This window comes from Capronia epimyces (assembly GCF_000585565.1).
Source record: "Capronia epimyces CBS 606.96 chromosome Unknown aczIQ-supercont1.9, whole genome shotgun sequence".
NCBI lineage: Eukaryota > Fungi > Ascomycota > Eurotiomycetes > Chaetothyriales > Herpotrichiellaceae > Capronia > Capronia epimyces.
The window spans coordinates 1,323,935-1,347,456 of record NW_006912912.1 but is presented as its reverse complement, the minus strand read 5'-3'; the positions used below and the strand labels follow the sequence as shown (position 1 = coordinate 1,347,456).

General features: G+C 53.4%; 8 protein-coding genes across 8 annotated transcripts; 2 read left to right on the top strand and 6 right to left on the bottom strand.

The window, feature by feature from the left end:
* Nucleotides 1–434: 434 nt before the first annotated feature.
* Nucleotides 435–2,328, bottom strand: A1O3_09470 (uncharacterized protein; the record flags this gene model as incomplete). The annotated part of the gene is made up of 4 exons (XM_007739564.1): nucleotides 435–917; nucleotides 967–1,390; nucleotides 1,444–1,594; nucleotides 1,656–2,328. 4 exons carry the CDS (start codon nucleotides 2,326–2,328, stop codon nucleotides 435–437), a joined length of 1,731 nt encoding a protein of 576 aa, XP_007737754.1.
* Nucleotides 2,329–3,619: 1,291 nt separating this feature from the next.
* On the top strand, nucleotides 3,620–4,684 carry A1O3_09469 (uncharacterized protein; the record flags this gene model as incomplete). The annotated part of the gene is made up of 1 exon (XM_007739563.1): nucleotides 3,620–4,684. One exon carries the CDS (start codon nucleotides 3,620–3,622, stop codon nucleotides 4,682–4,684), a length of 1,065 nt encoding a protein of 354 aa, XP_007737753.1.
* A 301-nt stretch (nucleotides 4,685–4,985) lies between these two features.
* Nucleotides 4,986–7,500, bottom strand: A1O3_09468 (uncharacterized protein; the record flags this gene model as incomplete). The annotated part of the gene is made up of 3 exons (XM_007739562.1): nucleotides 4,986–6,698; nucleotides 6,751–7,335; nucleotides 7,393–7,500. The coding sequence occupies 3 exons, from the start codon at nucleotides 7,498–7,500 to the stop codon at nucleotides 4,986–4,988; spliced, it is 2,406 nt and encodes an 801-aa protein (XP_007737752.1).
* Nucleotides 7,501–9,374: 1,874 nt separating this feature from the next.
* A1O3_09467 (uncharacterized protein) lies at nucleotides 9,375–10,514 on the bottom strand (the record flags this gene model as incomplete). The annotated part of the gene is made up of 1 exon (XM_007739561.1): nucleotides 9,375–10,514. One exon carries the CDS (start codon nucleotides 10,512–10,514, stop codon nucleotides 9,375–9,377), a length of 1,140 nt encoding a protein of 379 aa, XP_007737751.1.
* Nucleotides 10,515–11,057: 543 nt separating this feature from the next.
* A1O3_09466 (uncharacterized protein) lies at nucleotides 11,058–12,841 on the top strand (the record flags this gene model as incomplete). The annotated part of the gene is made up of 2 exons (XM_007739560.1): nucleotides 11,058–11,291; nucleotides 11,348–12,841. 2 exons carry the CDS (start codon nucleotides 11,058–11,060, stop codon nucleotides 12,839–12,841), a joined length of 1,728 nt encoding a protein of 575 aa, XP_007737750.1.
* A 1,290-nt stretch (nucleotides 12,842–14,131) lies between these two features.
* On the bottom strand, nucleotides 14,132–15,061 carry A1O3_09465 (uncharacterized protein; the record flags this gene model as incomplete). The annotated part of the gene is made up of 1 exon (XM_007739559.1): nucleotides 14,132–15,061. One exon carries the CDS (start codon nucleotides 15,059–15,061, stop codon nucleotides 14,132–14,134), a length of 930 nt encoding a protein of 309 aa, XP_007737749.1.
* A 1,943-nt stretch (nucleotides 15,062–17,004) lies between these two features.
* On the bottom strand, nucleotides 17,005–18,645 carry A1O3_09464 (uncharacterized protein; the record flags this gene model as incomplete). The annotated part of the gene is made up of 4 exons (XM_007739558.1): nucleotides 17,005–18,084; nucleotides 18,143–18,426; nucleotides 18,490–18,534; nucleotides 18,591–18,645. The coding sequence occupies 4 exons, from the start codon at nucleotides 18,643–18,645 to the stop codon at nucleotides 17,005–17,007; spliced, it is 1,464 nt and encodes a 487-aa protein (XP_007737748.1).
* Nucleotides 18,646–19,826: 1,181 nt separating this feature from the next.
* On the bottom strand, nucleotides 19,827–22,372 carry A1O3_09463 (uncharacterized protein; the record flags this gene model as incomplete). The annotated part of the gene is made up of 2 exons (XM_007739557.1): nucleotides 19,827–21,208; nucleotides 21,385–22,372. 2 exons carry the CDS (start codon nucleotides 22,370–22,372, stop codon nucleotides 19,827–19,829), a joined length of 2,370 nt encoding a protein of 789 aa, XP_007737747.1.
* Nucleotides 22,373–23,522: the final 1,150 nt, after the last annotated feature.

The window sequence follows — 23,522 nt, the reverse complement described above, 5'->3', positions numbered from 1 at the left end:
TAGGGGCTTAAGGCTATTACAGACATCTAAACAGGTACCTACTAGGTGCCTCTAGGTGCCTAAGGCCCCTAAGCCTACCTTCACAGTTGACGGAATGACCGACTGTCATTTGATGTCCAGCTCGGTATTTATAGCCCTGCCCCCTGCCACCTGCCACCTGCACCGGCCACCTGCCAAAGGGATTCAGCTGCTGACAGTGAGGCATGTACGCCGTACGGAGCATGTGCACTCCCTGCCTAAACTGACCAGGCATTCCTCCATGCCGCGACGAGAACAAGATCAAGATATGGCACATCATCGCATCGCCCATAGATCTCTCGTCCACCCGTGCACTGCACGTAGCTATGTAGGGCTACCTATATTCCCACAACCCCAACACATCGCACCCGGCGCCCGCTGTACTGATCTGATCCAACACGAAAAACTCGCCGCCCTCATCCGATTCTGAAGCTCGTGACACTGCCGTTACCACTTCGCAGGCTGCCAGCGCCGTTCACGTCGGCGGACCCGGTGTAGCTTGCGTCTTGCCCTCGATATCCGCTTCCCGGAGTCCGGCTCCTTTCTGGCTCTGGTGTGGCCACGGTTGGAGGCAATCGTCCGCCTCCAGGAGGCCATCTTTCACTGCTGGTCTTGTCTTCGTCGACGATGACTACCATCCACACTCCGACCTGGCCGCCATTGCCAACAAGAGGCGTGCAATGGATCCATTTGTTCTTGCCTTGATCATCGCTTCGAGTGATCCAGCGCACTTTCGCAGTCACGCCCCGGCCTTCGGCAAACGCCGCCGTCAACTCCTCGCGCACACGACTAGACCCTCCAATCTTATTCAAGAAAGGCGATTGAAGGACACCGGGCAGTCTCTGTGAAGGGCTTGCAAACAGGATCCGTAGCGAAGGGTATGGTCGTACCAGCATATACTGCAGAAAAGTCAATACGCAAATGCCCGCGCTGCCAGATGTGACTTACATGTTGGTAAATCCCGCCCAGCCTTCCATTGATGCTCCCAACTCGAAGGGATGCTGTCAGCGTGTCAGGATCTTTCAGCAGAAGTCGCGGCTGGTGGGACGCGACGCTCTCCAGATCTTCATCCGACACTTCCCGATGCATCTTCCCGCCATGCCGGCGGATCGTGTTCAATTCGCCTTGATTTAACATCTCACTCAGTTCGCGGAGTTCGTCGTTCTTCTCAGGAGAAGGTCTTTCCGGTAAGGGCGGGTCTTCGCCTCGGCCGCGTAGCTCAAGTAACTTCTGAAGGGATTCCATCTCGGCGCAATCCTTGACAAGTCCACTGACATCGACTTGCGCGCCAATGTAATACCGAACAACACCCCGGCTATCGGCAAGAGGCGCAATCATCAGCAGATTCACAAAGGGCGAGCCATCTCGTCGACTGCATTCTGTCAGATATATATGGTGGTTTGGGGTAAGGGAAATGGTACGTACTAGTTCAGCAAAACTTCCTGGTGTTGTCTTCCGGCCTGAACTGCGTCCTTCAGCCTTCTCACACTGTGTGGGTTTGTCATTGGTCCTTGTAAAAACCTGCAGTTCCGACCAAGAACATATGACAGGCCGTATTGGGATGTACGATTGAATTCTGCACAGACAGAGAATTAGACAACATTCCATACAGTATAGACTTTCGAGACTAGGCTGACCTTCAGAAGCAAAGACAATGGGGTTGTCGTGCCTGGACGGATCCGTCAGACAGAAAACCTCCGCCAACCCATCCGAGGCGTCGCGCAGCTGAGGCGAGAGAGCACCTGTCACTCTGGCGGTGATGCTAGCGCCAACAATTTGAATATATTGATGGGTGATATATGCCGGCAACTCCTCCGTGACCAAAACACCAAAAGCCTTGTACGCCCTCTCTTCCAAGGACGTGTTGATCGTAGGTTTGATGGGGTTCTGGGTGAAGTCTAGTCCCTCTACGGGGTCTAACCCTTCGCAGATGGCGTTCGCATAGTGAATGGCTCGCAGGGACTTGAGGGAATCGAGGTAGTGGACGAGGGTGGGTACGGACTGAGGCCGGTGCACACCGAGGAACGATGTAAACTTGAAAAGAAAGGTTGGGTCTGCGAAGATGACTTGTAGATGAGCTCGGGAAAAGAGCGCCTCGGCTTGCTTTTCCAACGAGAACACCTCCCCGAAACCCGGCGGCGGCGGCGGAGAAACCAGATTGAATGAAGCAGGATCGTCTTCGAGCACTGGCTCCAGACGATCGCCATTCTCCAGCTGACCATTGTCCAATTGTCCATTGGTTTGTAATCGAGGCAACTCTTTCTGTGTCCCATCGAGTCCTTTGAGAGAAGCCAATGTGCTTGCAGGCATGTCTTGTTCCTGCTGAGATGCGCGCAGCAGTCCCTCGGTAGAATAGGTTACAGAGGGGTCGGGGGAATCGTTAGATGGAAGGCCCCGAGCCGAAGAAGACGGTCGCTCGGGGACATGGCGAGGGTGATCTGATGCGGTGGAGAGAACAGGAGACTCGTGGGCAACAGAAGACGCGGGGATCATATCCAAAGCGAACCAGCCAAGCAATGGCCCCTATAGCCACATCGGCCGCAGGATCTACAATATAGTAGATGGATTGGAGCTGGACGGTGACGGTAGGATGGAGTCCGGATGAGGGAAGCTTTGAGCCGGAGCCGGAGTGGGATCGATCGTGGTTCTGGCGGGTGCAGAATCTCCGAGCGGTCTAATCCACGAACAGACAACCCGACTCGACAAACGCCCAAGACGTCAAGACTGGCCAAGTCCGCTCTCTCTATGCAAGGTACCGATGGAGGCGAGGGTGGATTACAATGAGAACGGGACCAGATCAATATCCAGAGATTCTCATCGTTGCTGTTGCTGTTGCTGTTGTTGTTGTCGTCGTCGTCGTCCGTTCATTTCCAATCCAGCTGCGACGGGACTCGAAGCCATTCGATTCGGTCTTGCTCTGAGCCCGCGAACCCACCGCCGCTGTCTTCATCTGTTGCAAGCGCAGGCCACGTATTATGTGAGGAGTCGGTAGGTACAGAATCCAGCGGCTGTGTCAAGTGTCAAGCTCTGCTGAATATTCCAAAAGCTCGCCACCCTCCTGCTGGCGAGGATATTGTACACAGAACAGAAACGGTTGAAGCTCGTTCTAGAAAGTAAAGTTAGGACGAAAGACCAGCCGCTTCCCCGCAATCGGGATATCATCAGATACCAGTAGGTACGTATGATGGCTGATTTCCCTGAGGATGAGGATTTGATGGCAAGATGAGGGAGGCCATGGCTGCAACCGCAGGCACTGTCCGCCTTCCCACCCCCGCGACCATATGGTAACCGTGTCGCGCTCCTGCAAAACTTGACGTCACCGTGTACTGTATCCGTACTCCGTACTCCCCCTTACCACTGCCACCTCCTCCGTCCTCCTTATTACCTTACTCCCTACCTAGGTACCTGACATAGCGTAACTCTATGACCTAAAGTGGACGATACTATCAAATGTCTACAACCTGTACACGCTGGAACGCGGCACTGGAGCAAATTCGTCCCACAAATTTGGGTTGAGGTTGACTACTAACCGGACTTCCTTCGTTTCGTCTGTCCCAACTTCGTATTCCGCTGAGAGTTCAGAGCTCAGAGCTTACGCGCAATGTCCGTGTCGCTCGACCTCGAAGCCCAGCGCTCGGAGAACCTACAACAGAAGCGGAAACTGTTAGACGAGCTCAACCTCAATCTCAACCTCGACCTCTCCTCTCAGCCTAACAGACGGAGTCGGCTAGGCTTTGATGGACTACGACCAGCCAAAAAGCGGCGGCTCAACACCTCCACTCCTCGGGCCATCCCGTCAAGGACCTCTGCGAGGATAGCAGCCAGCGGGGCTAGGACATCTTACACCGAAGAGCGCGAGCGGCATGAGGCTGAAGGACCAGCTCCCAGGAAGTCCAGGAGACCACCCACCTCCAGATACAGGGCGGACCAGCCACAACAAAATCCACCACCGCCTTCTGCGGCTGTTCAATCGGTCCAGCCTTCGTTGCCCTCCTTCGATGCCGACCTTGCCTCCCTCCTTGATCAGTACAACAGCTGGCAACCGGCGGCGTCTGAGCCTACTTTACTTCCTGATGGCACGTACCATTTCGAGTCTCACCCGACCTTCAGACCAAACAAATCCCCTCTTTCCATCTTGCTCGAGGGCGCCTTTGGTGGCCACCACTTCTCCCCGTGGCACAGCCGGACCCTACGCCTCACTCTATGCGACGACTATCTGAGGACTCTGCCCCCATCGTGGCTGTCGCACCTGCAGCCAGCCGGCAAATATTTGGTTTCGCCGACCTACGATGCCTCGTTGAACAGGTACGGCGTCACGTGCGGACAGACTCTGACCCAGTGGGAAGACGCGGGCTGGATCAACTTTACCCACGACCCTCGCGGTTGGTTTGAGTGGTATATCCGCTTTTGGCTCGGTCGGCGCTGCGATGATGGTGAGGATGAGAGGCAAGTTGGGAGGTGGCTAAGGTGTGTCGGCCCCAGGGGAAGATGGAAGCGTCTGTTGTTGAAGAAGTACGTCGACCTCGGGGTTAAAAGTATCTTCGATGACGACGGCCGAGAAGATGGGCAGGAGGTCAGTCCCGTCATGCATCAGACCTGTCATCACTGGGCATACCAGGTCCGTCAAGAAGATCTAGATGATGCGTGGAAGGAAAAAGGAGGTTAGACAACATGGTCATATTTGGACTTTTGGGAGGTAATCTATGTATATACGCTGCGACCTTTCCGGCAATCCGACTACCAGACACCTCCCCGACGCCGCTATCCGAGGTATTTATGTAAGGGGGAGACGAAATGCAACCAATTCTATCCAAATGCAGTGCCAGCGTCAACTAATCATTGATATAAAAGGGAATTCGTCATTACATCCCGCTCATTGATGGGACACCAGTCCTTTGAACCTCTGATTCATTGGCCCATGAGGCCTTCGTATTGTAATAGATTATTCCTTCGCATGAGCTGAACCTTCAAGCTCGTGCCACCAAGGGAGCTGCTGCTGCCACCCCTGCGGGCGCGGTCGATGGCTCCCTTGGAGACTCGCTCACCGGTATCTGGCCCAGGATCATGTCCCAGGTCTGCGTATTGAAGTGGACCGATGGCATCTGCATCGGGTCGTCCTCTTCATCGTCCACAATCGTAGTTGAGTCGGTCGCATTGTGCACTAAAGACTGCGATGTCTGCTTCGTCACTGACTTCAGATCTTTGGCACTACTGGTAGTGTGCAAGATCTCCTTGAGGGAACAGACTGCATCACTGGTAGGAGTAGTTGGGCCGAGATCGCTCTTATCACTTGTCTTGGACCAATTACTAGCGATAGAAGCTGCAGATGACTCCCGAGACATTGACACTGGCGTGGTCGCTGAACCATCGGATGGCGGTAAAGGAGGTGGCGCCTTGATTTCGTCAGACGCCAGTTCATGTACCGAGTCACCCACCAGTTCGTGGGGTTCATTCCGCTCTTCTTGGATAGGATGCTCAACTACGTCCTGTTCTGCAGCAAGCTCCATGGCGCCGGGGGCAGCCTTTTCGGCATTGACTTCATTCAGTCCATTGCCATAGCCTTCAACAAAGATTTCGCAGAACGCAGGCCGCTTGGATGGCATTTCGTCCACGACAGATTGTGCGCGGCGAGAAATCAACCGCCTCAGCGAGGATGATCGAGAGCCGGGAGGGGTCTTGCTGGTTAAGGATGCCTTCAACGACCCAGGTAGGTGAGCAGGAAGAGTTGTTCGACGACGAGCCTTGGCTGATCTTCCTCTCACCATGCCTTCGCCAGTGGAAGACTTCAGCGCATTGGTGTGAGAGTAGCTTGTGTCAGGGATGAGCTGACTTGAGACCCGGCCAACACTGCGGACGTCCGGTACAGGTGTCAGCTGCCATGGCATTCTCTTTGGCGGCTGGCAGCAAAGAGAATAAGTCAGATTGTTGGTATTGCGAACCTGCACCGGCGGCTGCGCAATGGCGTGGAAAGTTTGAAGAACCGCGTAGACCATGAGCCAGCGGACCTTTCGGCCTTCGATCACCGACAATCCCACAAGCTCATCGTCGACTGTACTCTCCTCGAACTCCGAGAAGCGCCGCACCAGAGGACAATCCATAACCAGGAGATCGCGATTGGACGCCGTGATCAAAGCTTGTTTATCTTGCATCTTCCGGGCCTCCCTGTCCGCTTTTCGCTTTTGTATAGGATTCCAGGACAGTCGGCGTTGGAGCGGTTGACGTTGACCCGCCGCGGAGTCCGGGCCTTTTGGCAAGAGAGGAAGAGGGTGAGCAAGTGGCTCGTAACGATGCTTAATGTCAAATGCTTGGATGACCTGGTGGGTACATATGCCACCAGACTTGGTAACATCGCTTTCCCCCAAGCTGGTGGATGATTCGGGGTCAACCAAGTGCTGGTAAAGATTCTTGAAATCACTGAAGATGGCAGAATAAATTTTTTGCCGAGTGGCGTCACTCTCGAAACCATCAGGGGGCCAACAAAGATGCTTGTCGACATAGAACTTCCTGAGAAAGGCGCGGAATTTGAAGAGATGATCCCTGGCTGGTTGTGGGAGTCCCAGAAATCCAACTCTCACCTCACTCTCAAAGAAGTCGACGACTGATTTGTAAACGCGGTCTAGCCGAAGATCCATCTCGAGGCGAGCTCGATTGATCAGGGCTTTGGATTTGGTACTGGTCACCTGGATAGAAGTTAGTTGTTGGCCCATGGTCTATTCTAGTGTTCACACTTACCTCGTACTCGATGCTTGAGCGTAGGCCCCGGTGGCTCATACCCACACAGTGAGCAAATGCATCCACCCAAAGATCCTGGATCTGCAGCGTCTCGGCCAGATAAAGCGCCGCAAGGGCATGGTCAACACATTCTCTGAAATCCAGGTATTTCTGTTGTTCCGCGTATGACACCACCTCGAGGGCGTTCTGAGAGGTGTCATCCGGGCGATACACATCAATCCTCGCCTTCAGATCTGCCAGGGCCTTTCCCAAAGCCCTACCAGCCAGTGGTCGATTGTAGAGCCAGGCAAAGAAGTTCCGAGTCGTGACGTGATAGTCGAAGATATCTTCGAGTCCAGCACCGTGAGGAGCTGGAATGTACAGCTCTAGGAGTGTTTGCTGAGGGTCGCAGCCGGGACAATTGGGGAGGACACATTGTGCCTCTGCGTGGATTGAATTCCTGGTGAGACACCGGTCGACGAGAGTCTCAAATCCTTTGACCTTGAGAAACGCGGTGTGGACTCTAAATGCAGGACCTCGACTGGACTGGCCAGGCTCTCTCAGATAGACCAGACAATCACCGGTAGGCCAACACAGCTCTGGTTCCTGGAAGGGCATGATGAGCTCTCGTCAACGACATAGCCTCAAGGTCTCAGGACTTACATGAAACAGATTGATCCAATCTGTGGTAACTCTTGCTCGACCATCCCATCTCCTCAGACCAGCTGACCGAATGTCGTCGCCAGTTACACGGCCTTGGGTGCGTCTCATGGTCGCTTGGGGAGGGTGAACCAGAGCGTAGGATGCAGTACTATATCAAATCTGTCTGGAAGAAATGTCTCATCCCTGCGAAGAGCACAGACACTGAACACGATGTGTGCGAGGGAGGGCGGTCTGAAGTTGCTTGAAGCTCGAGTGCTTGAGCTCAGCCGGACCCTGATTCTGTCCACCTTCCAAGACCAGCGCTGGGTGAACAACGAGGGTCTTGACTCAGGTTATAGATTGCGCAGGCGGCTGCGATTCACGTACACCGGCAGACGTGAGATTGACAGGCAATCGGCAAGGAGCGACGAGCCGAGGGGGGGAGGCAGCCAGCGAGCCCGCGAGGATGGTTGGGGGAGAGGAACTCTGTTGACGACAGCGGTGGCTGCCGCCACCAGCAGCCAGGCTCGAGCAACAGAAGCACCAAGTCATTCTGGGAAAGTTGGAAAGGGTGATGGGCGCAAGCCACCACGGTCCGGGGCTTAGGAGGCCTGCAACAGCAGCAGCAACAGCAGCATCGCAGACACAGAAACGGAATCATGACGACGGCTGGTGCTTTGGAGATGTCCGGTGGCGCCCAGTCAGCGGCCGGTGCCTGTGGCAGCTCAAGCCCCTCTGGGCCCAAGGTGCGGTTTGGACAGGCATTTTCACGTCAGTCTCCTTGCCAATATGCCCGCCCACCGATCGTTCCGAATCCAAAGTCCGCATTGTCGATCCGCCCGCCAGCGCTGACCGCTTATTAGTCTCAATGTCCGACCAAAGGGATGCGCAGACCACCTCCTTCACCACCCCCGGCGCCATCGCTGCCCCAGACTCAGTTTGACTTCTGGCTGGCGACACCCACCCTAATCCTCTCTGGTTCCTCTCTGGATCCTCTCTCGCACGGGGAGCCATCCCATCATTGCCTATTCGAGCTCCCACTGCCCCCTATCGAGGCTACGGAGGCCAACCCATGCGCGATTCAACGCCGATCGGTCACCGCCGTGGTGGGTTGACCTGAGGTCCAATGGCCATCAACCGCCTACCACCATCTCAGCGTGGTTCTACGCGGCCGTTTCTTCAACGACGCCCCCTTGGCGGCTACAGACCAACCTTAGCAGAGCATCTTTGACTTAGGTAGACTCCGCTTCAACAAACCTTCCCGTGTGGTAAATACTGGAGAGGGGACAAAAGGTCCTCAATGTCTTTGAAATGATGAGTGATGCAACTACACCGCAGAAAGCAAAATCCTCACTGTCATGGTACGCATGTCGGGCTGCTGTCACGTACATGATGACCCTTGTATTGGGGTCGGAGAAAGAGTACGTAAAGACGCGAGAGAGCCTACAGATGGTTGGTTGATTCACTCCGTTCGCATATCTCTGCGTTGGCTGGGCTGTGAGGAAGGCCAGGTTGGGCGAGCTCGCTCCCAAAGCGAGTTAACCTCGCCTCTACACCCTGGACATGATGGGCAAACAAGTAGTTGAGCAGACCTACAAGGATCCGACGCTAATCTTCGCCCAAGCTAGCGAAGGCACACCCAGTCCGCAGTCCCCGTTTTCTGTCAACTCAATCTGCAGCGACCGATCTACATGGTTCGAAAAACGTTCCGAGCATTGAGGGCTAGCCAGTAGGGTCGTATAACCACAAGTATTCCGTATGTGGCTGTCGCTCAGGGCTGTTAACTTGTCTTTGTCCACGGCTGCGGAAGGCCGCTTTGACGGTCAATGCCGGCCTAGAGGTTTGTCACATACTTTTAATTTGTAAGGATCGCCAGTGGCGCGAGTCTTGGATCCATACAACGCCCTCAAACCAGAAGCTCAGAGGGTTCACACATCTATGCTTCTTTGGTGAATTATCTCGACTCTGAGCAGGAGACTGCTACCAGTCCAAGCATAACTGAATCATACCTCGACAAGAACTCTGACCTCGCCATCCATCCAGTCAACAACACCAGCACTTAGTAGCGCAACCATCCATTCGCCATCTTCCGCTACCGTCACAAGGCCGTCAGGAAGCCATACCTTTACAATTGGGCGACCTCCTTTCCCCGGGGTCTTGTCTTTTGGGGTTCCGTTGGACTTTCTCTCCACTTCGGCAACAAGACTGGATATAGTAGGCGCAGACTCGGGTGTCAGGGTAAACCGCGGTATCACTCGTCTGAGAGCGCCGCCCGTGTTCGCGACCACATTGACGTAAAGTACAATAGATTGCTTGAAAGCTGTTGTAGGATGAGACGCGCTGGCAGACAACGTGGAGACATCGTGCTTCACGGCCGCAGGAGAATTGCCTTCCTTATCGTGATTTGAATAACTCGTTTTGGCTACATCGCCGTGTCCAACGAGAGAAGCATCGAATGCCGCTGGCGGTTCCCTATCGGTGGCGCCTTTAGTGGATCCTTGTCGCCTGGTTGCAGCAGCATAGACACGCTGGCGCTCATTTGTGACCATCTTCCGCATCAGAGGCATCATTAGTTTTATGATGGCGTGACTGTCTTGGGGCCATATCAAGGTCCTCGGAGGAGCCCCGGGGATGGTGTCTCCAGCCCCGGGGGCGAAATACTTCTCCCCGTATCCGTGCACGGACAGAAATTCTTCAACAGTATTCCACAGCTTCAACTTGGCTATGTCAGTTCCACCAACACTTTTCTTTTGCCCGATGACGTCCCGACGCTCAGGGTGTGCTTCATCCAACATGAAGGCCTTGGCCGCAGTCTGTAGTCGGAGAAAGTTCTCTGGAGCCAGCTCCAAGGACGCGAAGACCTTGCCTAGAGGCGGTCTACTGTATTTTTTGCTCTTTGACGACGGTTCTCGGAAGAGGACAGACGCGGGACTCTGCAACCGGGGAGAAGCGATCTCAGCGGCAGGGTCAGGTGCGTCATTGATCATGTCTGCGTGTAATGTGGAGATATGTGCTGTGGCGCTATCACTTCGCTTTCTCTTCCCAAGCAGCGACGGACTCCTCGTCTGCTCGTCAGCTGCAGCAGTCGCTGCTTGCACCAAGCCTGCAAACTGGATGTCGTCGGGATACTCCGAGTCTGCCATGGTAGGGCTTTGAACTGCAGGACCAAGCTGCGAAGCGCGGGGCCAGCCCTGAACGCAGCTCGGTGTTCAAATCTAAAGTCAAAGAGAAGAGGCAGCGCAGTTTGTTGACGTGGAATAGAGGGATGCGCGAGATGTTTGTTCAGGTTTGACAAACCGAGTAAATGCAGCAAATTCGCCCAGCAGGAAAAAGGGTCGGCACTGGGTGCACGGCTAGATCCGACGCTAGACCATAAATGGCTTAGAGCCTTTTTGGAGCCAAGCTTCGCAACGTCACTACCGTGACTTCGTGGCCAGAGGACTAGTCAGTCCTATGTGTACACTACCACACAGTGCAGCTACCACAGCTACCACAGCTACGTGACCACGGACTACACCTTCTACAACCGCTGCGAATACTAGTACTATTAGTAGTACTTATCCACCGTTGGGCTCAGTCGGAATCTTGAGACGACGGCGCAAAATGTTCTCGGACGAGACGTTTTCCTCTCGATAGAAAAGCAAGCCCCCAGATCGAGCATCAACCTGCGTCGACCCCGTTCAACCATGTTCAAAGCTACCAAGTTGCAGTCAGCTACGTATCTACTTGGCGTCTGCCCATTCTCCATCGCGTTCCTAGTCTTCCTCAATTCCACGGTCTCATTCGTCATCACCGACCTCATCGGCCGGCACCATGGCGTCGGAGATGCGGTTGGCAGTCTGGGGTTCGCCGACGAGCTGGTCGCCTTGATCGCATGTCCGGTGTGGGGCGTGCTATCCGATTACATAGGTTTGCGTTTTGTGAGACCTTCCTTCCGGCCACGTCTAAATTGTCTCACTAACCAGTCTTACCGTAGGTCTGCGTTTCCGGCTATCTGATCATATGCGTGGCATTGGTCCTATCTGTCCAGGCACACAATGTGTACCCCCAGCTTCTTTTGGCGAGACTACTTTTCAGCCTTGGTGGTGCCGCGGCCTCCACCATGGTCACGGCTATTCTTCCTGCTGTCGCTGGGACTCCTTCGGAAGCACTTACCGACACTAGACCATCGAGGGCAGTTCAAGCCCAAGCCCATGCCAGCCATGGACATGTTGCCAGCCCTTCAATCGCCTCAGAGTCGACAATTACTCCAGAAACATTCATGTCACGTTCATCGCAGCGCCCAGCTCCTCCCCAGACCGTGTCAACCAATGCAGAAGTGTCGCGCTCTACAAATCAGATTGCTGGCTTTGTCGGAATGTTCACTGGCTGTGGAGCTTTAATTGCCCTGATGGTATTCCTGCCCCTTCCAGCCAGGTTTCAATATGCCGGGGTCGATGAGAAAGACGCTTTGAGATACAGCTTCTACATCGTGGCAGCTGTGGCGTTCATTTTGGCGGTCTGGTGCGCCTTTGGGCTTCGACATCTTCAGGAGCAACCCAAGGACCCCTTCCCCAAACCCTCAAACTTCGAGCATGGTCGACGCGTATCGTTTGTTCTTACGAGGCTGCACGACATGGTTGGAAACTTCGTGGTCGCTATCTCCATCGGCTTTGAACGTTCCGAAATCGCACTGGGATATCTGGGAGGCTTTGTGGCTCGTGCATCTTCTGTCGGCATTTCACTCTTCATCCCGCTTTTAGTCAATGCTATGTTCATGTCCTCGGGCCTATGCACCGGCAACGAATCTGATGGAGATCCTACAGGGCTTCCAGACATCAAGAGAAAGTGTCCACAGGCATACGTCGTTGCCGCCGAATTGACCGGTGTATCGGAAACCGTAGCCCTGATATTCGCTCCCATTTTCGGATACTGGACAGCCAAGGCTTCAAGAAAAGAAGACCCGCTGCTTTGGTCGTCAATCGCTGGGTTTATTGGGTATCCGTTGTTTGCCAACCAGTTCGAACCCGAAGACGAAAAAAGAGACCGACGAGTAGCAGCATTCCTAGCCGTTGCCTTGATAGGCATCAGCCAGATCGGAGCCATCGTTTGCAGCTTGGGTACACTGAGCACAGCCATTTTGCAGAAAGCACCCAAGCGAGCATACATCTCCGATACCAGCACCGCCAACAATGATGTCGGGACGGCAGAGAGCCAGCCGCTATTAGTTCCCTCCCGGCATCCGAACCACGACGTTTCATTGTCGACTCTCAAGGGTTCAGTTGCTGGTGTGTATTCGTTCTACGGAGGTGCTGCAATCCTCATATTGACCAAAGTTGGCGGCCTTTTGTTTGACAAGGTGTCAGTCGCTGGTCCTTTTTATATCATGGCGGCTTTCAACGCAATCTTGATGCTGGCTTGTACGGCTTTGTATATGGGGCGCACATACCAACAGCGACAGGAAGCTACTGGTACCGTTGAACATAGCTGATGATGAGCTACAAACCATCTACCTACCTCATTCAGGTTGAGCTCACATGTACGCGCACGGGAGGTTGACTTTTTCTGAAAGGCACCGAAATGTGAAATGTTCTTCATCGAGCAAAATTCAAGCTATCTTCAAGGGAAAAGACGCACCAATGTTCTTTCCATTCGAAAGACCTTCTCAGTACTCTCCTACGCGTAGGTATACACTTGTGGAGCCGGACTACCATCGCTTCAAACCCTGCATCAAAGATAACCTCCCAAATGGGAGGGCTGAAATCTGCCGAAGCGGGGTTTCAAACTTCCTTGGGTAGTTTCTCCACCAATGTCACGGCCATGGAGGGCGATGGTGAGTGTCAAGTATGAAACACCCATCGGCACCAACGTTTTTTCTTCCAGCTTGAGGCTGCCCAGTGAGGTCGAGTTCTGGTCAAAAACTTGGTCAAAGACATGGTCAAAGCAAAGACTGTGGGGGAAGACTGTGGGAGAACAGCCTGGGCTTGTGAAAAGGCCATGATTCGGTCTGATGGGTCCGTTGTGGCGGTAATACACTATCTCCTAGGCGGAGAGGATTCGGCGAAGCATATGCTTGAGCAAAAAGTGCTTCGATAAGGCGAGCGATCAGGGAAATCAGATCAACGCGCATGTGGAGGAAGCATAACCAACTACTCGGTGGACTTATTTCGGTGAACACGAGGGCGAACATTGGCTTCACCAAGCTCCATCCTCCGTCCTCTAAGGTCCAGCGGCGGCAGCCTGTATCAATTCGATTCCTTCCAATTACCACATCCTTCTTTCCCAGTGTTTTGGAGAGCTGACACCAGACAGACTGCCCAGCTGAGGTGGCGTGTTTCCGTTTAGCCCATGATGACCGAGCTGAGGCCCTTGCCCAGGGTCACAACTGTGGCTGGAACTCGAGCACAAACAATCGACATTGATATCAACATCGACCTCGACATCAATATCGGCCCGTGTTGGTAGAGAAGAAGTTAACGGAATTTGATTTCCTCTTGGGTGGAACGGGCGCCACGTGACGCGCAGCCTCGCAGCCTCGTGCGGGTGGCTCAGTCATCCGAACGCTACCTCCACCACCTCCGTGCTACTAATAACTAATAACTAGCTGCGTACGAAGTACGGATACCACTACCAGTAATTCATTCATATTCGATTTTCTTTTCTGACAAGCGAGAAGCGAGAAGCGACGGTTGTAGTTCACTCTTGACTCCAGCCAGAGCCGGCCAGCCAGATCCATTCACATTTCACGTGCGTCGGGACAGGCCTGGTTTGGGACTCAAACTCAAACACGACGCAGATGAACCTCCTCTCCCAGCACATGACTCATGGCGTCGGCCTCGGTCCTCGACCCAACACACCTCCCCTGACAGGGCCCGCAGCACGGCAGAGACACAGAACCGTGCGCGACCAGCCAGATGCCGTGTCGGTGTCCGCGCCGCTCCCAGACATTGCGGATACACACCACCACAACGGGCCGGATGTGCATGTGCGACCGGGCCAGTGTGAGCGTGAAGCTGGCGTCGGGCAGGACAATGCGGTGGCGCGTGAGCGGGACGTGTGGCTTGAGCTCGAGAGAGAGCATGTATTCTCGGCGTCGTCGTGTGGTGATTGAGGTTGGGTGTGCATGTCCCTCTTGGTCTTGGTCTTCGTCCAGAGATCCATTGTCATCTCTATCTCCATTTGCGTCCCCATCTCCATCTTCATCTTCATTTTCATTTTCATTTCCATTTCCATTTTCATTTCCACCCCGATCTCTGTTCGTATTCATGTTGATGTTGGTGTTGTCTGTCTCTATCTCCGTGCAAATATCATCCACCACGGCAAAAGCACAAAGAAGACGCGCAGGTCCGGATTGCGCCTCGTCGGCCTGTGGTGCAAACGCAGACGCCGATCCAAGTCCTGCTCTTCGTCCTTGGCTCCATCCCCATCCACTCACATGGCCCAGACCCAGATCCAGATCTAGCGCCAGTATGGCTCGACGCTGCATTCGGACCTCATTTCTGATCTCGCTCAGCTGGATGGTGAGTGTGGAGAGATCGGTGGACAATTGCAGCGGGTGGGTCCAGTGGACGTGGTCATGGTCATGGTCATGGTCATGGCCATGGTCGTGGTCGTGCTCAGTCACAGAGTCCTCAGAAAGGCGTGGAATAGTGTCCCACGTCGATGTCCCAATAGCCATCAATTGTCGCCACGGCACTGATGGACCAGCCATGTTGTCTCAGATCGGTAAAGGGAAAGGGCCGGCCGACACGAAGAGGAGGTAGGGTACGGTATGTTCTTGATGTTCTTCAAAGAAGCCCCAGAGGTGCGTGCCACTCCACGCCACTGCACTGCACTGCGCTTGATGGAGATCTTGTCGGTTCCGAGATCTAGGGTGTGTGGATCTGGATGGGATAGGTATGTTGCGCCTGGTGCAGTGGAATTGGTTTCTTTTCTTTCCCCAGAGAGGTCGTGGTTGGTCTCTTTTCTTTCCCTAGAGAGGCTGTGGTTCTCTTCTTTTCTTTTCTGGAGATCCGTCACCCGATCTGAAGGAGCTGTCTTGATAATATCGTCACCCGATCTCAAGAATCTGTCTTGCTAATATCGTCTCTCTTCTCTCCTCTTTTCCGGAGGTCCGTCACCCGATCTGAAGGAGCTGTCTTGATAATATCAACACCCGATCTCAAGGTGTCTTGACAATGTCGTCTCTCTTCTGCGATCTATGACTCAATAATTCAGCGACAGGACAGGACAGAAAAGAAAAGAAAAGACCCTCCGAAGCTCTGTACCTACAGTGACTCTCAGTGGCTTTGGTGACGGTTATGGTGATGGTGATGGTGATATGTGGGATCAATCAAGACAAACAACTAACTTCCTGTGTGGACCAACATTATGCTTTGCCTTGCTATGCCTTGCTGTGCTTTGCTTTGCTTGCTATGCCTTGCTGTGCTTTGCTATGCTATGCTTTGCTTTGGTTGGGTTTGCTATGCTTTGCTATGCTATGCTCTGCTTTGCTGTGTTTGGTTTGGGTGAAGGCAAGGGAATGAACTCAAATCCATCCTGTCTAAACTGTTCACAGTCACTGTTCTGCCGGCACCGTACCCAACTAGCGTTGGGATTGATTCACTGCCCCGGGTTGAGCATGGTGATGGTGAAGGTGGATTCTCGTATAGGACTGTGTACTGCGACCACCACCACCACCACCACCACCACCACAACAACAACTAGGAAGATATTTATATAGTGTGTATTCTATCCTAGTACCTAATATAACAATTACAATTCGAGGGATATTTAAATCTCTCTACATAATCTCTAAAATAGGGGTGGTGAGGTTCAGGGGTGTGGAGCCTTGTCTGTGGTTGAGCCTTAGACCCTTTCTCGTGGCAATGGCTTAGGAATCTCTATCAAGGTATCCGTACCTGATGTGTACTCTGTCAAGGAGAGATCGTACGCATGACGAAAACTGGGCTGCGTGAGTGTACCTACGTAGGTACAGTATGTTATGTTATACTGGTTCCCACAGATCGGCCTGGATGGAATGCTTGCTGATTTCGCAGGGCCACAAAGGCCTCTTTTCTTTTCTCCAGCAGATCACCCTCTACTTGTCCAATTCTAACAATCACACCTGGCTTTCGGATCGCGACAATGCCCGTCCATCCACTGGCAATGCAGTCGGTCTCGGACGTCTCTCTCTCCGTACGGTCCCAGATTCTAGCCAGATTACTATCTCCTTGGTCGTATCCTCTTGTCCGTACGCGCCTTGTAGGGAACATAGGTCATGCACACCAAAACTGTTCATCAGCCCTTCCGCAGCCCAAATTCGCCATGCATCATCTCTTGACCTAATCTGGCTAACGTAAAGGAAAGCTTACAAAAACCACGTCATCGAGGACGTACCAGCACCTGCACAGATGACTTGTTGCCATGCCGCTGGCTGTAATCACGACAATGCATCGTTTCTTTCTCGGTGCTTGCTCATTGTGTCCTAGGTCATTGTCGCCGTTCAGTCGTCAATATCGTCTAAAAGTCGTGGTCGAATCGGGCTCCAGGCGGACCTCACATAGGGTCCCGGCGGAGCTATCGCTTGTTGTTCAATGCATTTCTGAGTGCGGTGTAGTTGTCGAGGACCAGTCAGGCCAAGAACCGTCTCTTCGAAGTCCCCATGGCCAGGCCCTATCCAATTTTACGGGCCGATCCTTGCGAGTTACCTGTCAAGATATCACGGCCACCAGGGCCAACTGGCCCGGAAGCAAGGGCATCATCGTAGAGACTTTCTACATGATCTGCTTCCCAAGGAACCTTCTTCTTTGACAGTGGGACCTTGACTTCTAATCCGGCATTGAGGGCCTGTAATCGTAAGAGTTTCATGCGAGCCTCCCGAACAAATCCATCCACAATGTCGAGAGCGGCCTTTTGAGCTTCGGCACGAGGATTGTGTTGTACAGCCTCCAATACTCCATGGTCCATATCGATCCTGGCATCCAATTTGCGCTCTTCGATCAGAACCATGATCTCATCCAGGAACTTCTGTCTGGCCGATGGACTGCGGACGCCCCCCTGCGTGGTTGATGGATTGCCAAACATCTTCTCCATGCTCGCCAGGGTGACCTTGCTGAAGGGCACAAAGTACTGGACTATGCTCTTGGTGCGGATCCTCTTGTAGATGTCCGCGACCAGGGGCTGTAGGTAGATATCCAGCAGATAATCTGGTCGGTGTGATTCGAGTATGTCAAGACATTGACTATACTTGCTTGCACAGAAGAAATTAATGGCGCGGCGGATGTGAGGCTCGAGTTCGAGATAGTTGCGGAAATTGGCGTTCTCCAGAACTTTGATTTGTAAGTCTGAGCGAGACATGGATGCGAGAGCACATAGACCACCGTACACTGCAATGTCATTGCTGGTAACCACGTCGCTGTAGCTATCCCCTAAGCTGGCATCGGTGTTGAGGAAGCTTATGGCAGCGTCGTAGTACTCTCCCGTGGACATTTGTTGCAGGCCCATGGCGGCAAACGTTTTGGGTTGATTCTTGGTCATGTCGTCGGGTTTCATTTGCAGGTTGCGGATTTTATGCACTTGGGACTGAACCGCCAGCCAATTTTTCTGCTCGATCGCAACCGCAATGATCCTAAATGCGGTCGACGCAATGTGCGTGGCGGTCGTACAGTAGTCTCGCATACGTGAGTAGGCTTTGACCGCGTTGTTGAGGTCCCCAATTGTGTAGTAATGATTTCCCAGATCTTCATTTCCCATCTGCAGTCTAAATGTCAGCCAGGACCTTTCCTGATTATCCTGACCCGGCCACACTCACTCGTATGCTCTCTTTGATCAAGTTGTTCTTGTAGCCCTTGAGTTCACCTTCCAACCGCGATGTTTCGGCGGCGTTTTTCTTCTCCTGCTGTGCGGCCCATACTGGATCCAGGAACTTGTCCACATTCTGGCCCTTTGCTGCTTTCTTCAACAGGGCAATAGCCTCGTTGTAATTTCGGACGTCGCTCCCCTTCTTCGCTTCTACGACGGCCAGGCGAGCGGCGTCCTCTTGCAAAGGCACGGAGCACGAGGCAATGAGGTGGAGTCGGCGGAAGACGGTGCGTCCTGGAAGGGATCGAGGTGGTCAGTAAGAACGGCGGACTCCTTCCCCAGGTATTGGCGGTGTACCTTTGTAGTTGGCGATATAGGAAGCCAAATCGAATTTAGGAGGTTCTGTGGGACAGTCAGTGGGCGGTATTCTGTGATAGCTACAGAGAGGTGAGATCTACCATGTACCACGATGCCATAGCTCGGCTGCTCTGGAGAGGGGGCGCTGGTTGCCATTCTGAACGATGGCCGGCGCTGAGGCCGCAGGAAGAAGGGGGATTTGGACCGGGCGATGGGGTCAGGCAGACAATGTTGTGATGTGAATGTGAATGATACCAGCAACAAGAATGTACAGTCTAACTCTGGCAGAAGACAGACTGTAGAGAGCGAATACAAGAGAGCATGTACTAGGTATGTTGTGGCAGCCGATCGCAGTAAACAAAATCAAATGTTACGGAGCATGGGCGGCGTGGTCGTGGTTGTGGTTGATGAGGAGAACTGAAGGAACCGCGGCCGCAGGTTGACGTACTGGCTGTACAATACATACCGTGCCTTACCTTACCTACCTAAAAAATGGACAGTTTAATTCGCTCGTCAGTCTCACTCGTGCCTATCATACCTCTAGTCGGTCAATTATGTCTACGGAGTACGGAGTCATTACAGAGTATTGGTTCCGGACTCTTGCAGTAAACCTTTGGTACCTTAGGTACTAAGGTACCTATAGTCTGAAGCCTTAGCCATAGCCTTAGGCACCTCAAGCCCGCGCGCCACCTCGCACTGACACCTATAAAGCCCGCACATGAACCTTAGGGGGCCTAAAAGTGTTCCTACATGGCCTAGAAGCCTTCCAGAACACACTGGCAGCTGAGGCCAGAGACAGATTGGGCCATGTCACTTGAATGATAACACACGAGATAGTGAGTGCATGTAATTAGAATTCAGGTCCCCTTCGGACAGAAAGAATAACCCGTCGAGAGCATTCATTACCTGCATCAGCATTCAAGCGCTCAGCGCTTCTCATGTGTCCAAGATATCTATCATACATACATCGGCTGTTTTCCATCAAGGGGGGCTTGACCATGGGGTATCACTTGGTTGTTTTGATTCGAGATCTCTCCCATCAGCTGTCGCCCTTCAGCACAGTTCCTTCGGTCTGGTACCTGTAAGCACATGTTTCCATTCCAATATTCATCAAAATCAGGGAGAACAATCCTTTGTTCAATCCCGCAATGTCATTCCACATGTCATCGCTTTTGGCTCATCCCAAAACTGCCAAGCTAAGCGTACAAACAATAATCAGGCAGACTGGACCTAAAAAGGTCTCCGTCGCAAATGTCAAGGAAGAAATCAGCTGGGTGAAACACGTCCTCTTCCAAATATACTGGCACTGGCCAAGGTAAAGGACAGGAAACCACAGATCAAGCCATCAAGGCATTCAAGTCGACCCCTTGACCATCGTCTTCAGTGGGTGGGAGCCAGGGGCCCTTCTCTTCTGGAGAGGCGTTGTGGAAAGCCTCGGCTCGTTTGAGTGTCTCAACGTCGAGGTCGGTCACGTAGCTTTTGCCATCGGGCAAACTCATGCGGACTTCAAACTCATTGTGCAGCATGATGTCGTCTTTCCACAGCCGACGCGGCCCGTCATAGACACAGAGCACTCGTTTCTTCATCCGCATCTTCTCAGCAGACATGCCCCACGACGGTGGGTAATGCTTTCTTCTCTTGCTGCCTTTGCCTACAAGAGCAACGCCACCTTTGGACCAGGTCATGCGTTTCTTGGCCGACTTGGTGGACTTGGAGACTCCACCAGCGAGGACGACTCGGCTTAAAACAGCAGGCCTGGTAGTTTTCAGGGATCCTTTACCTGATCTGCTGTTGAGGGATGGATCTTCCTCCTCCTCATCTTCTTGGTCGTCGTCATCATCATCATCATCGTCAACGTCTTCGAGTTTGGCGGGACCATCCTCTGTCTTGAGCATGTGACGATCCAAAGTCTGCTGCACGTTGCTGTCTCTGTCAATGCTGGAAAGATGCTGCGCGTTGATGGCTTCGCTGGGCTCTTCCTGTTGCACGACCCGCAGCACACAGTCGTCAAGGTGTTCATAGAAGTCCTGGGCATTGCTGAAGGTGGCCGAGCAAGTCGAGCATTTGCCAGTGGCATCCTGGCAGTAACTGGATAACCGTCGGGCCTGGGAGCTGGGACTGCGTTTCCGACTGTTTGGGGCCGTCTGATCGACCCCGTGGACCGAAGTTAGGTGACGTTTGAAGACGTCGGCGCGGTTGAAGCTCTTCTCAGCAGGCGAGCCCGATCCGGGGCAAAACCCGCATACCATGGTACCCTTGTAGTGGGTCAGGGTATGTCTGTTCTTGTCATACTTTCTGGCGAAACCTTTCTGGTTGTACTCGCATGTTACGATCGGACATTTCTCAGGTCGCTCGGCTTGGTGTGTCAGCATGTGCGCCTTCAAGTCCTTGAAGAATCTGCCGCAATCTGGATGTGGGCAGCGACCTTTCTCTCGACCATCTTCGTCGAGTTCGGAGGTGGGGCTGGAGTGCGAAGCATTGGAAACATAGGAAGCTAAAGACGGCCTTCGGCTCAGGTGTGGTGGGGGTTGGTAGTTGTTGTTGTTCGCCAGAGGATCGGAGAACTGGCCGGAGGGGTAAATCCCGTACGGTCGCGGCGAGGGAACCGGTGAAATCGAGGGCGATGTGTTCGAGAAGGTGTTCATGCCGGGTGTGAAGTGGCCTTGTCCGAGGAATAACGTTTCCCCATATGGTCTGGATGCGTGGATCAAGGAAGGGTCTGTGAACAGGAGTCGGTTAGTCGGGAATCTTTGGGTGTGGTTGTATCAATAGCAGGGACGAGGACGAGCAGGGGAGGAAGAAGAGAGAGACAGAGAGAAAGAAAAAAGGAAAGGCACGTCGGGGAGAGATAGGAAGGAGGAAGCAGAAGGAGCGATAGCGCCGGAAGAGACGAACAAGATGATTCGAGCGGTGGGACGAAACTACCGCTACTTTGAGCAAAGAAATGGGACTGGAAGCAAGTGACAGACGGTTGACATGTTGCAGCACCGGCATCATTGGGGACCATATGGTTGGGCTCGGTGAAAGATGGTTGCGCTCTTGCATTGATAGGAAAGACAATAGGAGAGAAGCGTCTTGAGCGAGCTGAAGCTGGTGTTGAAGGTGACTTGAAGACTGGTACTGCTTGATCAACGGCAGGGGACTGGGTGATAGCGGGAGCCGGAGTGGACACCGCTAATGAGCGGGTGGAGACGCCGCTGTCGGAACGGGCAGGAATAGACAGGACCTCGGCAACAGAGGTCCAGGCAGCGCCATGATTGGTGCGACTGGGGGGATCTGGTGGAGGCATATGCCCAAATCGGGGCTTGGGCTGTGCAATAGTGGTTGACGACACTGGGGTGGGATAGGAAGAAAGATCGGCACACTCACCCACATAGCTGCTGTCCGGCGAGAGCTTGTCGTGGTGGCTGTTGTTGTTGTTGTTCTGCGGCATGATCAACTCGGCCTCCAGCGGAGCTCCGAGCAAGTCCTGGTGAAAGGTGTCATGGCTGAGAATGGCTGGCATCACGCCCAAGCCGTATGACGCGCTGTGCTCGTACCCTTCCTGGCTTGACATGGTGTGAGAAGGGCCCGAGTAAGGCGATCCGATGGTGGATGATGCGGCACTGGCGATCGACGGGGCCGATCCTGAGGAAACGAGTGCGGGCGGCAATTCGTGAAATTGGTACATCTCGTCCTTGATGATTTGCATCGGCTCGGTCGCGAACACGGACGGGTGATCAAGGAACGAGTATGGAAGTGGATTGAAGGTGAGCATTGGATCGATCGCGTCGTATGTATCCATGGTGAGGCCTGGAAATGGCGCTTGTGACTGAATGCTGTAGCCGGGATCATAGATTGCCTCGACACTCTGCTGCGGGCGCGAACGCTCGAGGACGAGCATCGTATGTAGTTAGAGGGATGGGTTGATTCAGAACTGCATGAGATTCGAGGTCGGTCGAGGAAGAGGGTTCCGGGGCGATATGTCCTTTTGAAGTTTGTCGAAGGAAGAATCGACTATCAAGTTTGTTGGTCAACAGAGCCTTGACTTCTCTTTGAGACAGCCTTTTCTTGTCAAGGGGTCCGAGAGAAGGGGTCGGCGCGCCTAGAAGCGAGGGTTCTAGGTCTCTTGTGGCGCCGTCAGGGTTCTGGGTAAGCCTGGATACGAGACGTCCGAGGCCTAGATGCAGTGCAAAAGCGAGGCAGATGGTTAGAGACGAGGAGACAGACGTGATTGAGGCTTGCTGAAGGCGTGTCGATCAATACCGGAAGCGGCCAAGGTAGAGTCGGGGAAGGGGAGACGAAGCTGCGGGATGGCTGGCAGATCGTTGACAAGTCTTATACCGGATCAGTTCCAGGGGACTGGGTCGAGGTGAGGATGAGTGAGGAGTGTTTTGTGTTTCGAAGGAGAAGGTTGATCTCAGGCCGACCGATTGAAGGGGCGAAATCGTGAGATATAGTCGTTTGGATCCATGGGCAGATGGATGGATCTTGCCCAAAGCAGGAGCCCTGTTGCTTTGTGACAACAGATGAACCCACCACAGCCCTATACTTTTCATGCTGGACCAGGGTCTGAGCAATAATGACCAGGGGAGTGAGGTGGCCTGCATTGGTAGCAGGACGTGAGGAGCAGGGGGGGGTGGGCCCGTGCTCTCTGTGTTTTCCGGGTGGCAGCGACAGCGGGTGTATCGAAAATACACGCCGAGGAAGTGTCAATGTGACAGCTAATGCACGTCCCGAATGAGGCTTAGGCTAGCTTTCGGGGAGGCCTAAGGACAAGACCAACTCTCAAGACCACCGAATCCACAGTTTGACAATCACCTCTGGAGACTTGGTGTAACAGTGGCCTGTGGCGGTACGCAGGTGAATCGGATGCAATTCGGTTCGAGTTGATCTTTTCGCAGCAGAACAGGCCCTAGGAGCATTATCTCAGGGAGGTATGTCTCGAAGGGCAGGAGATATGCCAGCCATTGTGGTTGTTCTCACTCCGGTAGCAATGGCATTCGTATCATACCCGGTAGCAAAAGTCCACCATTGGCGTGAAAAACTCTTCT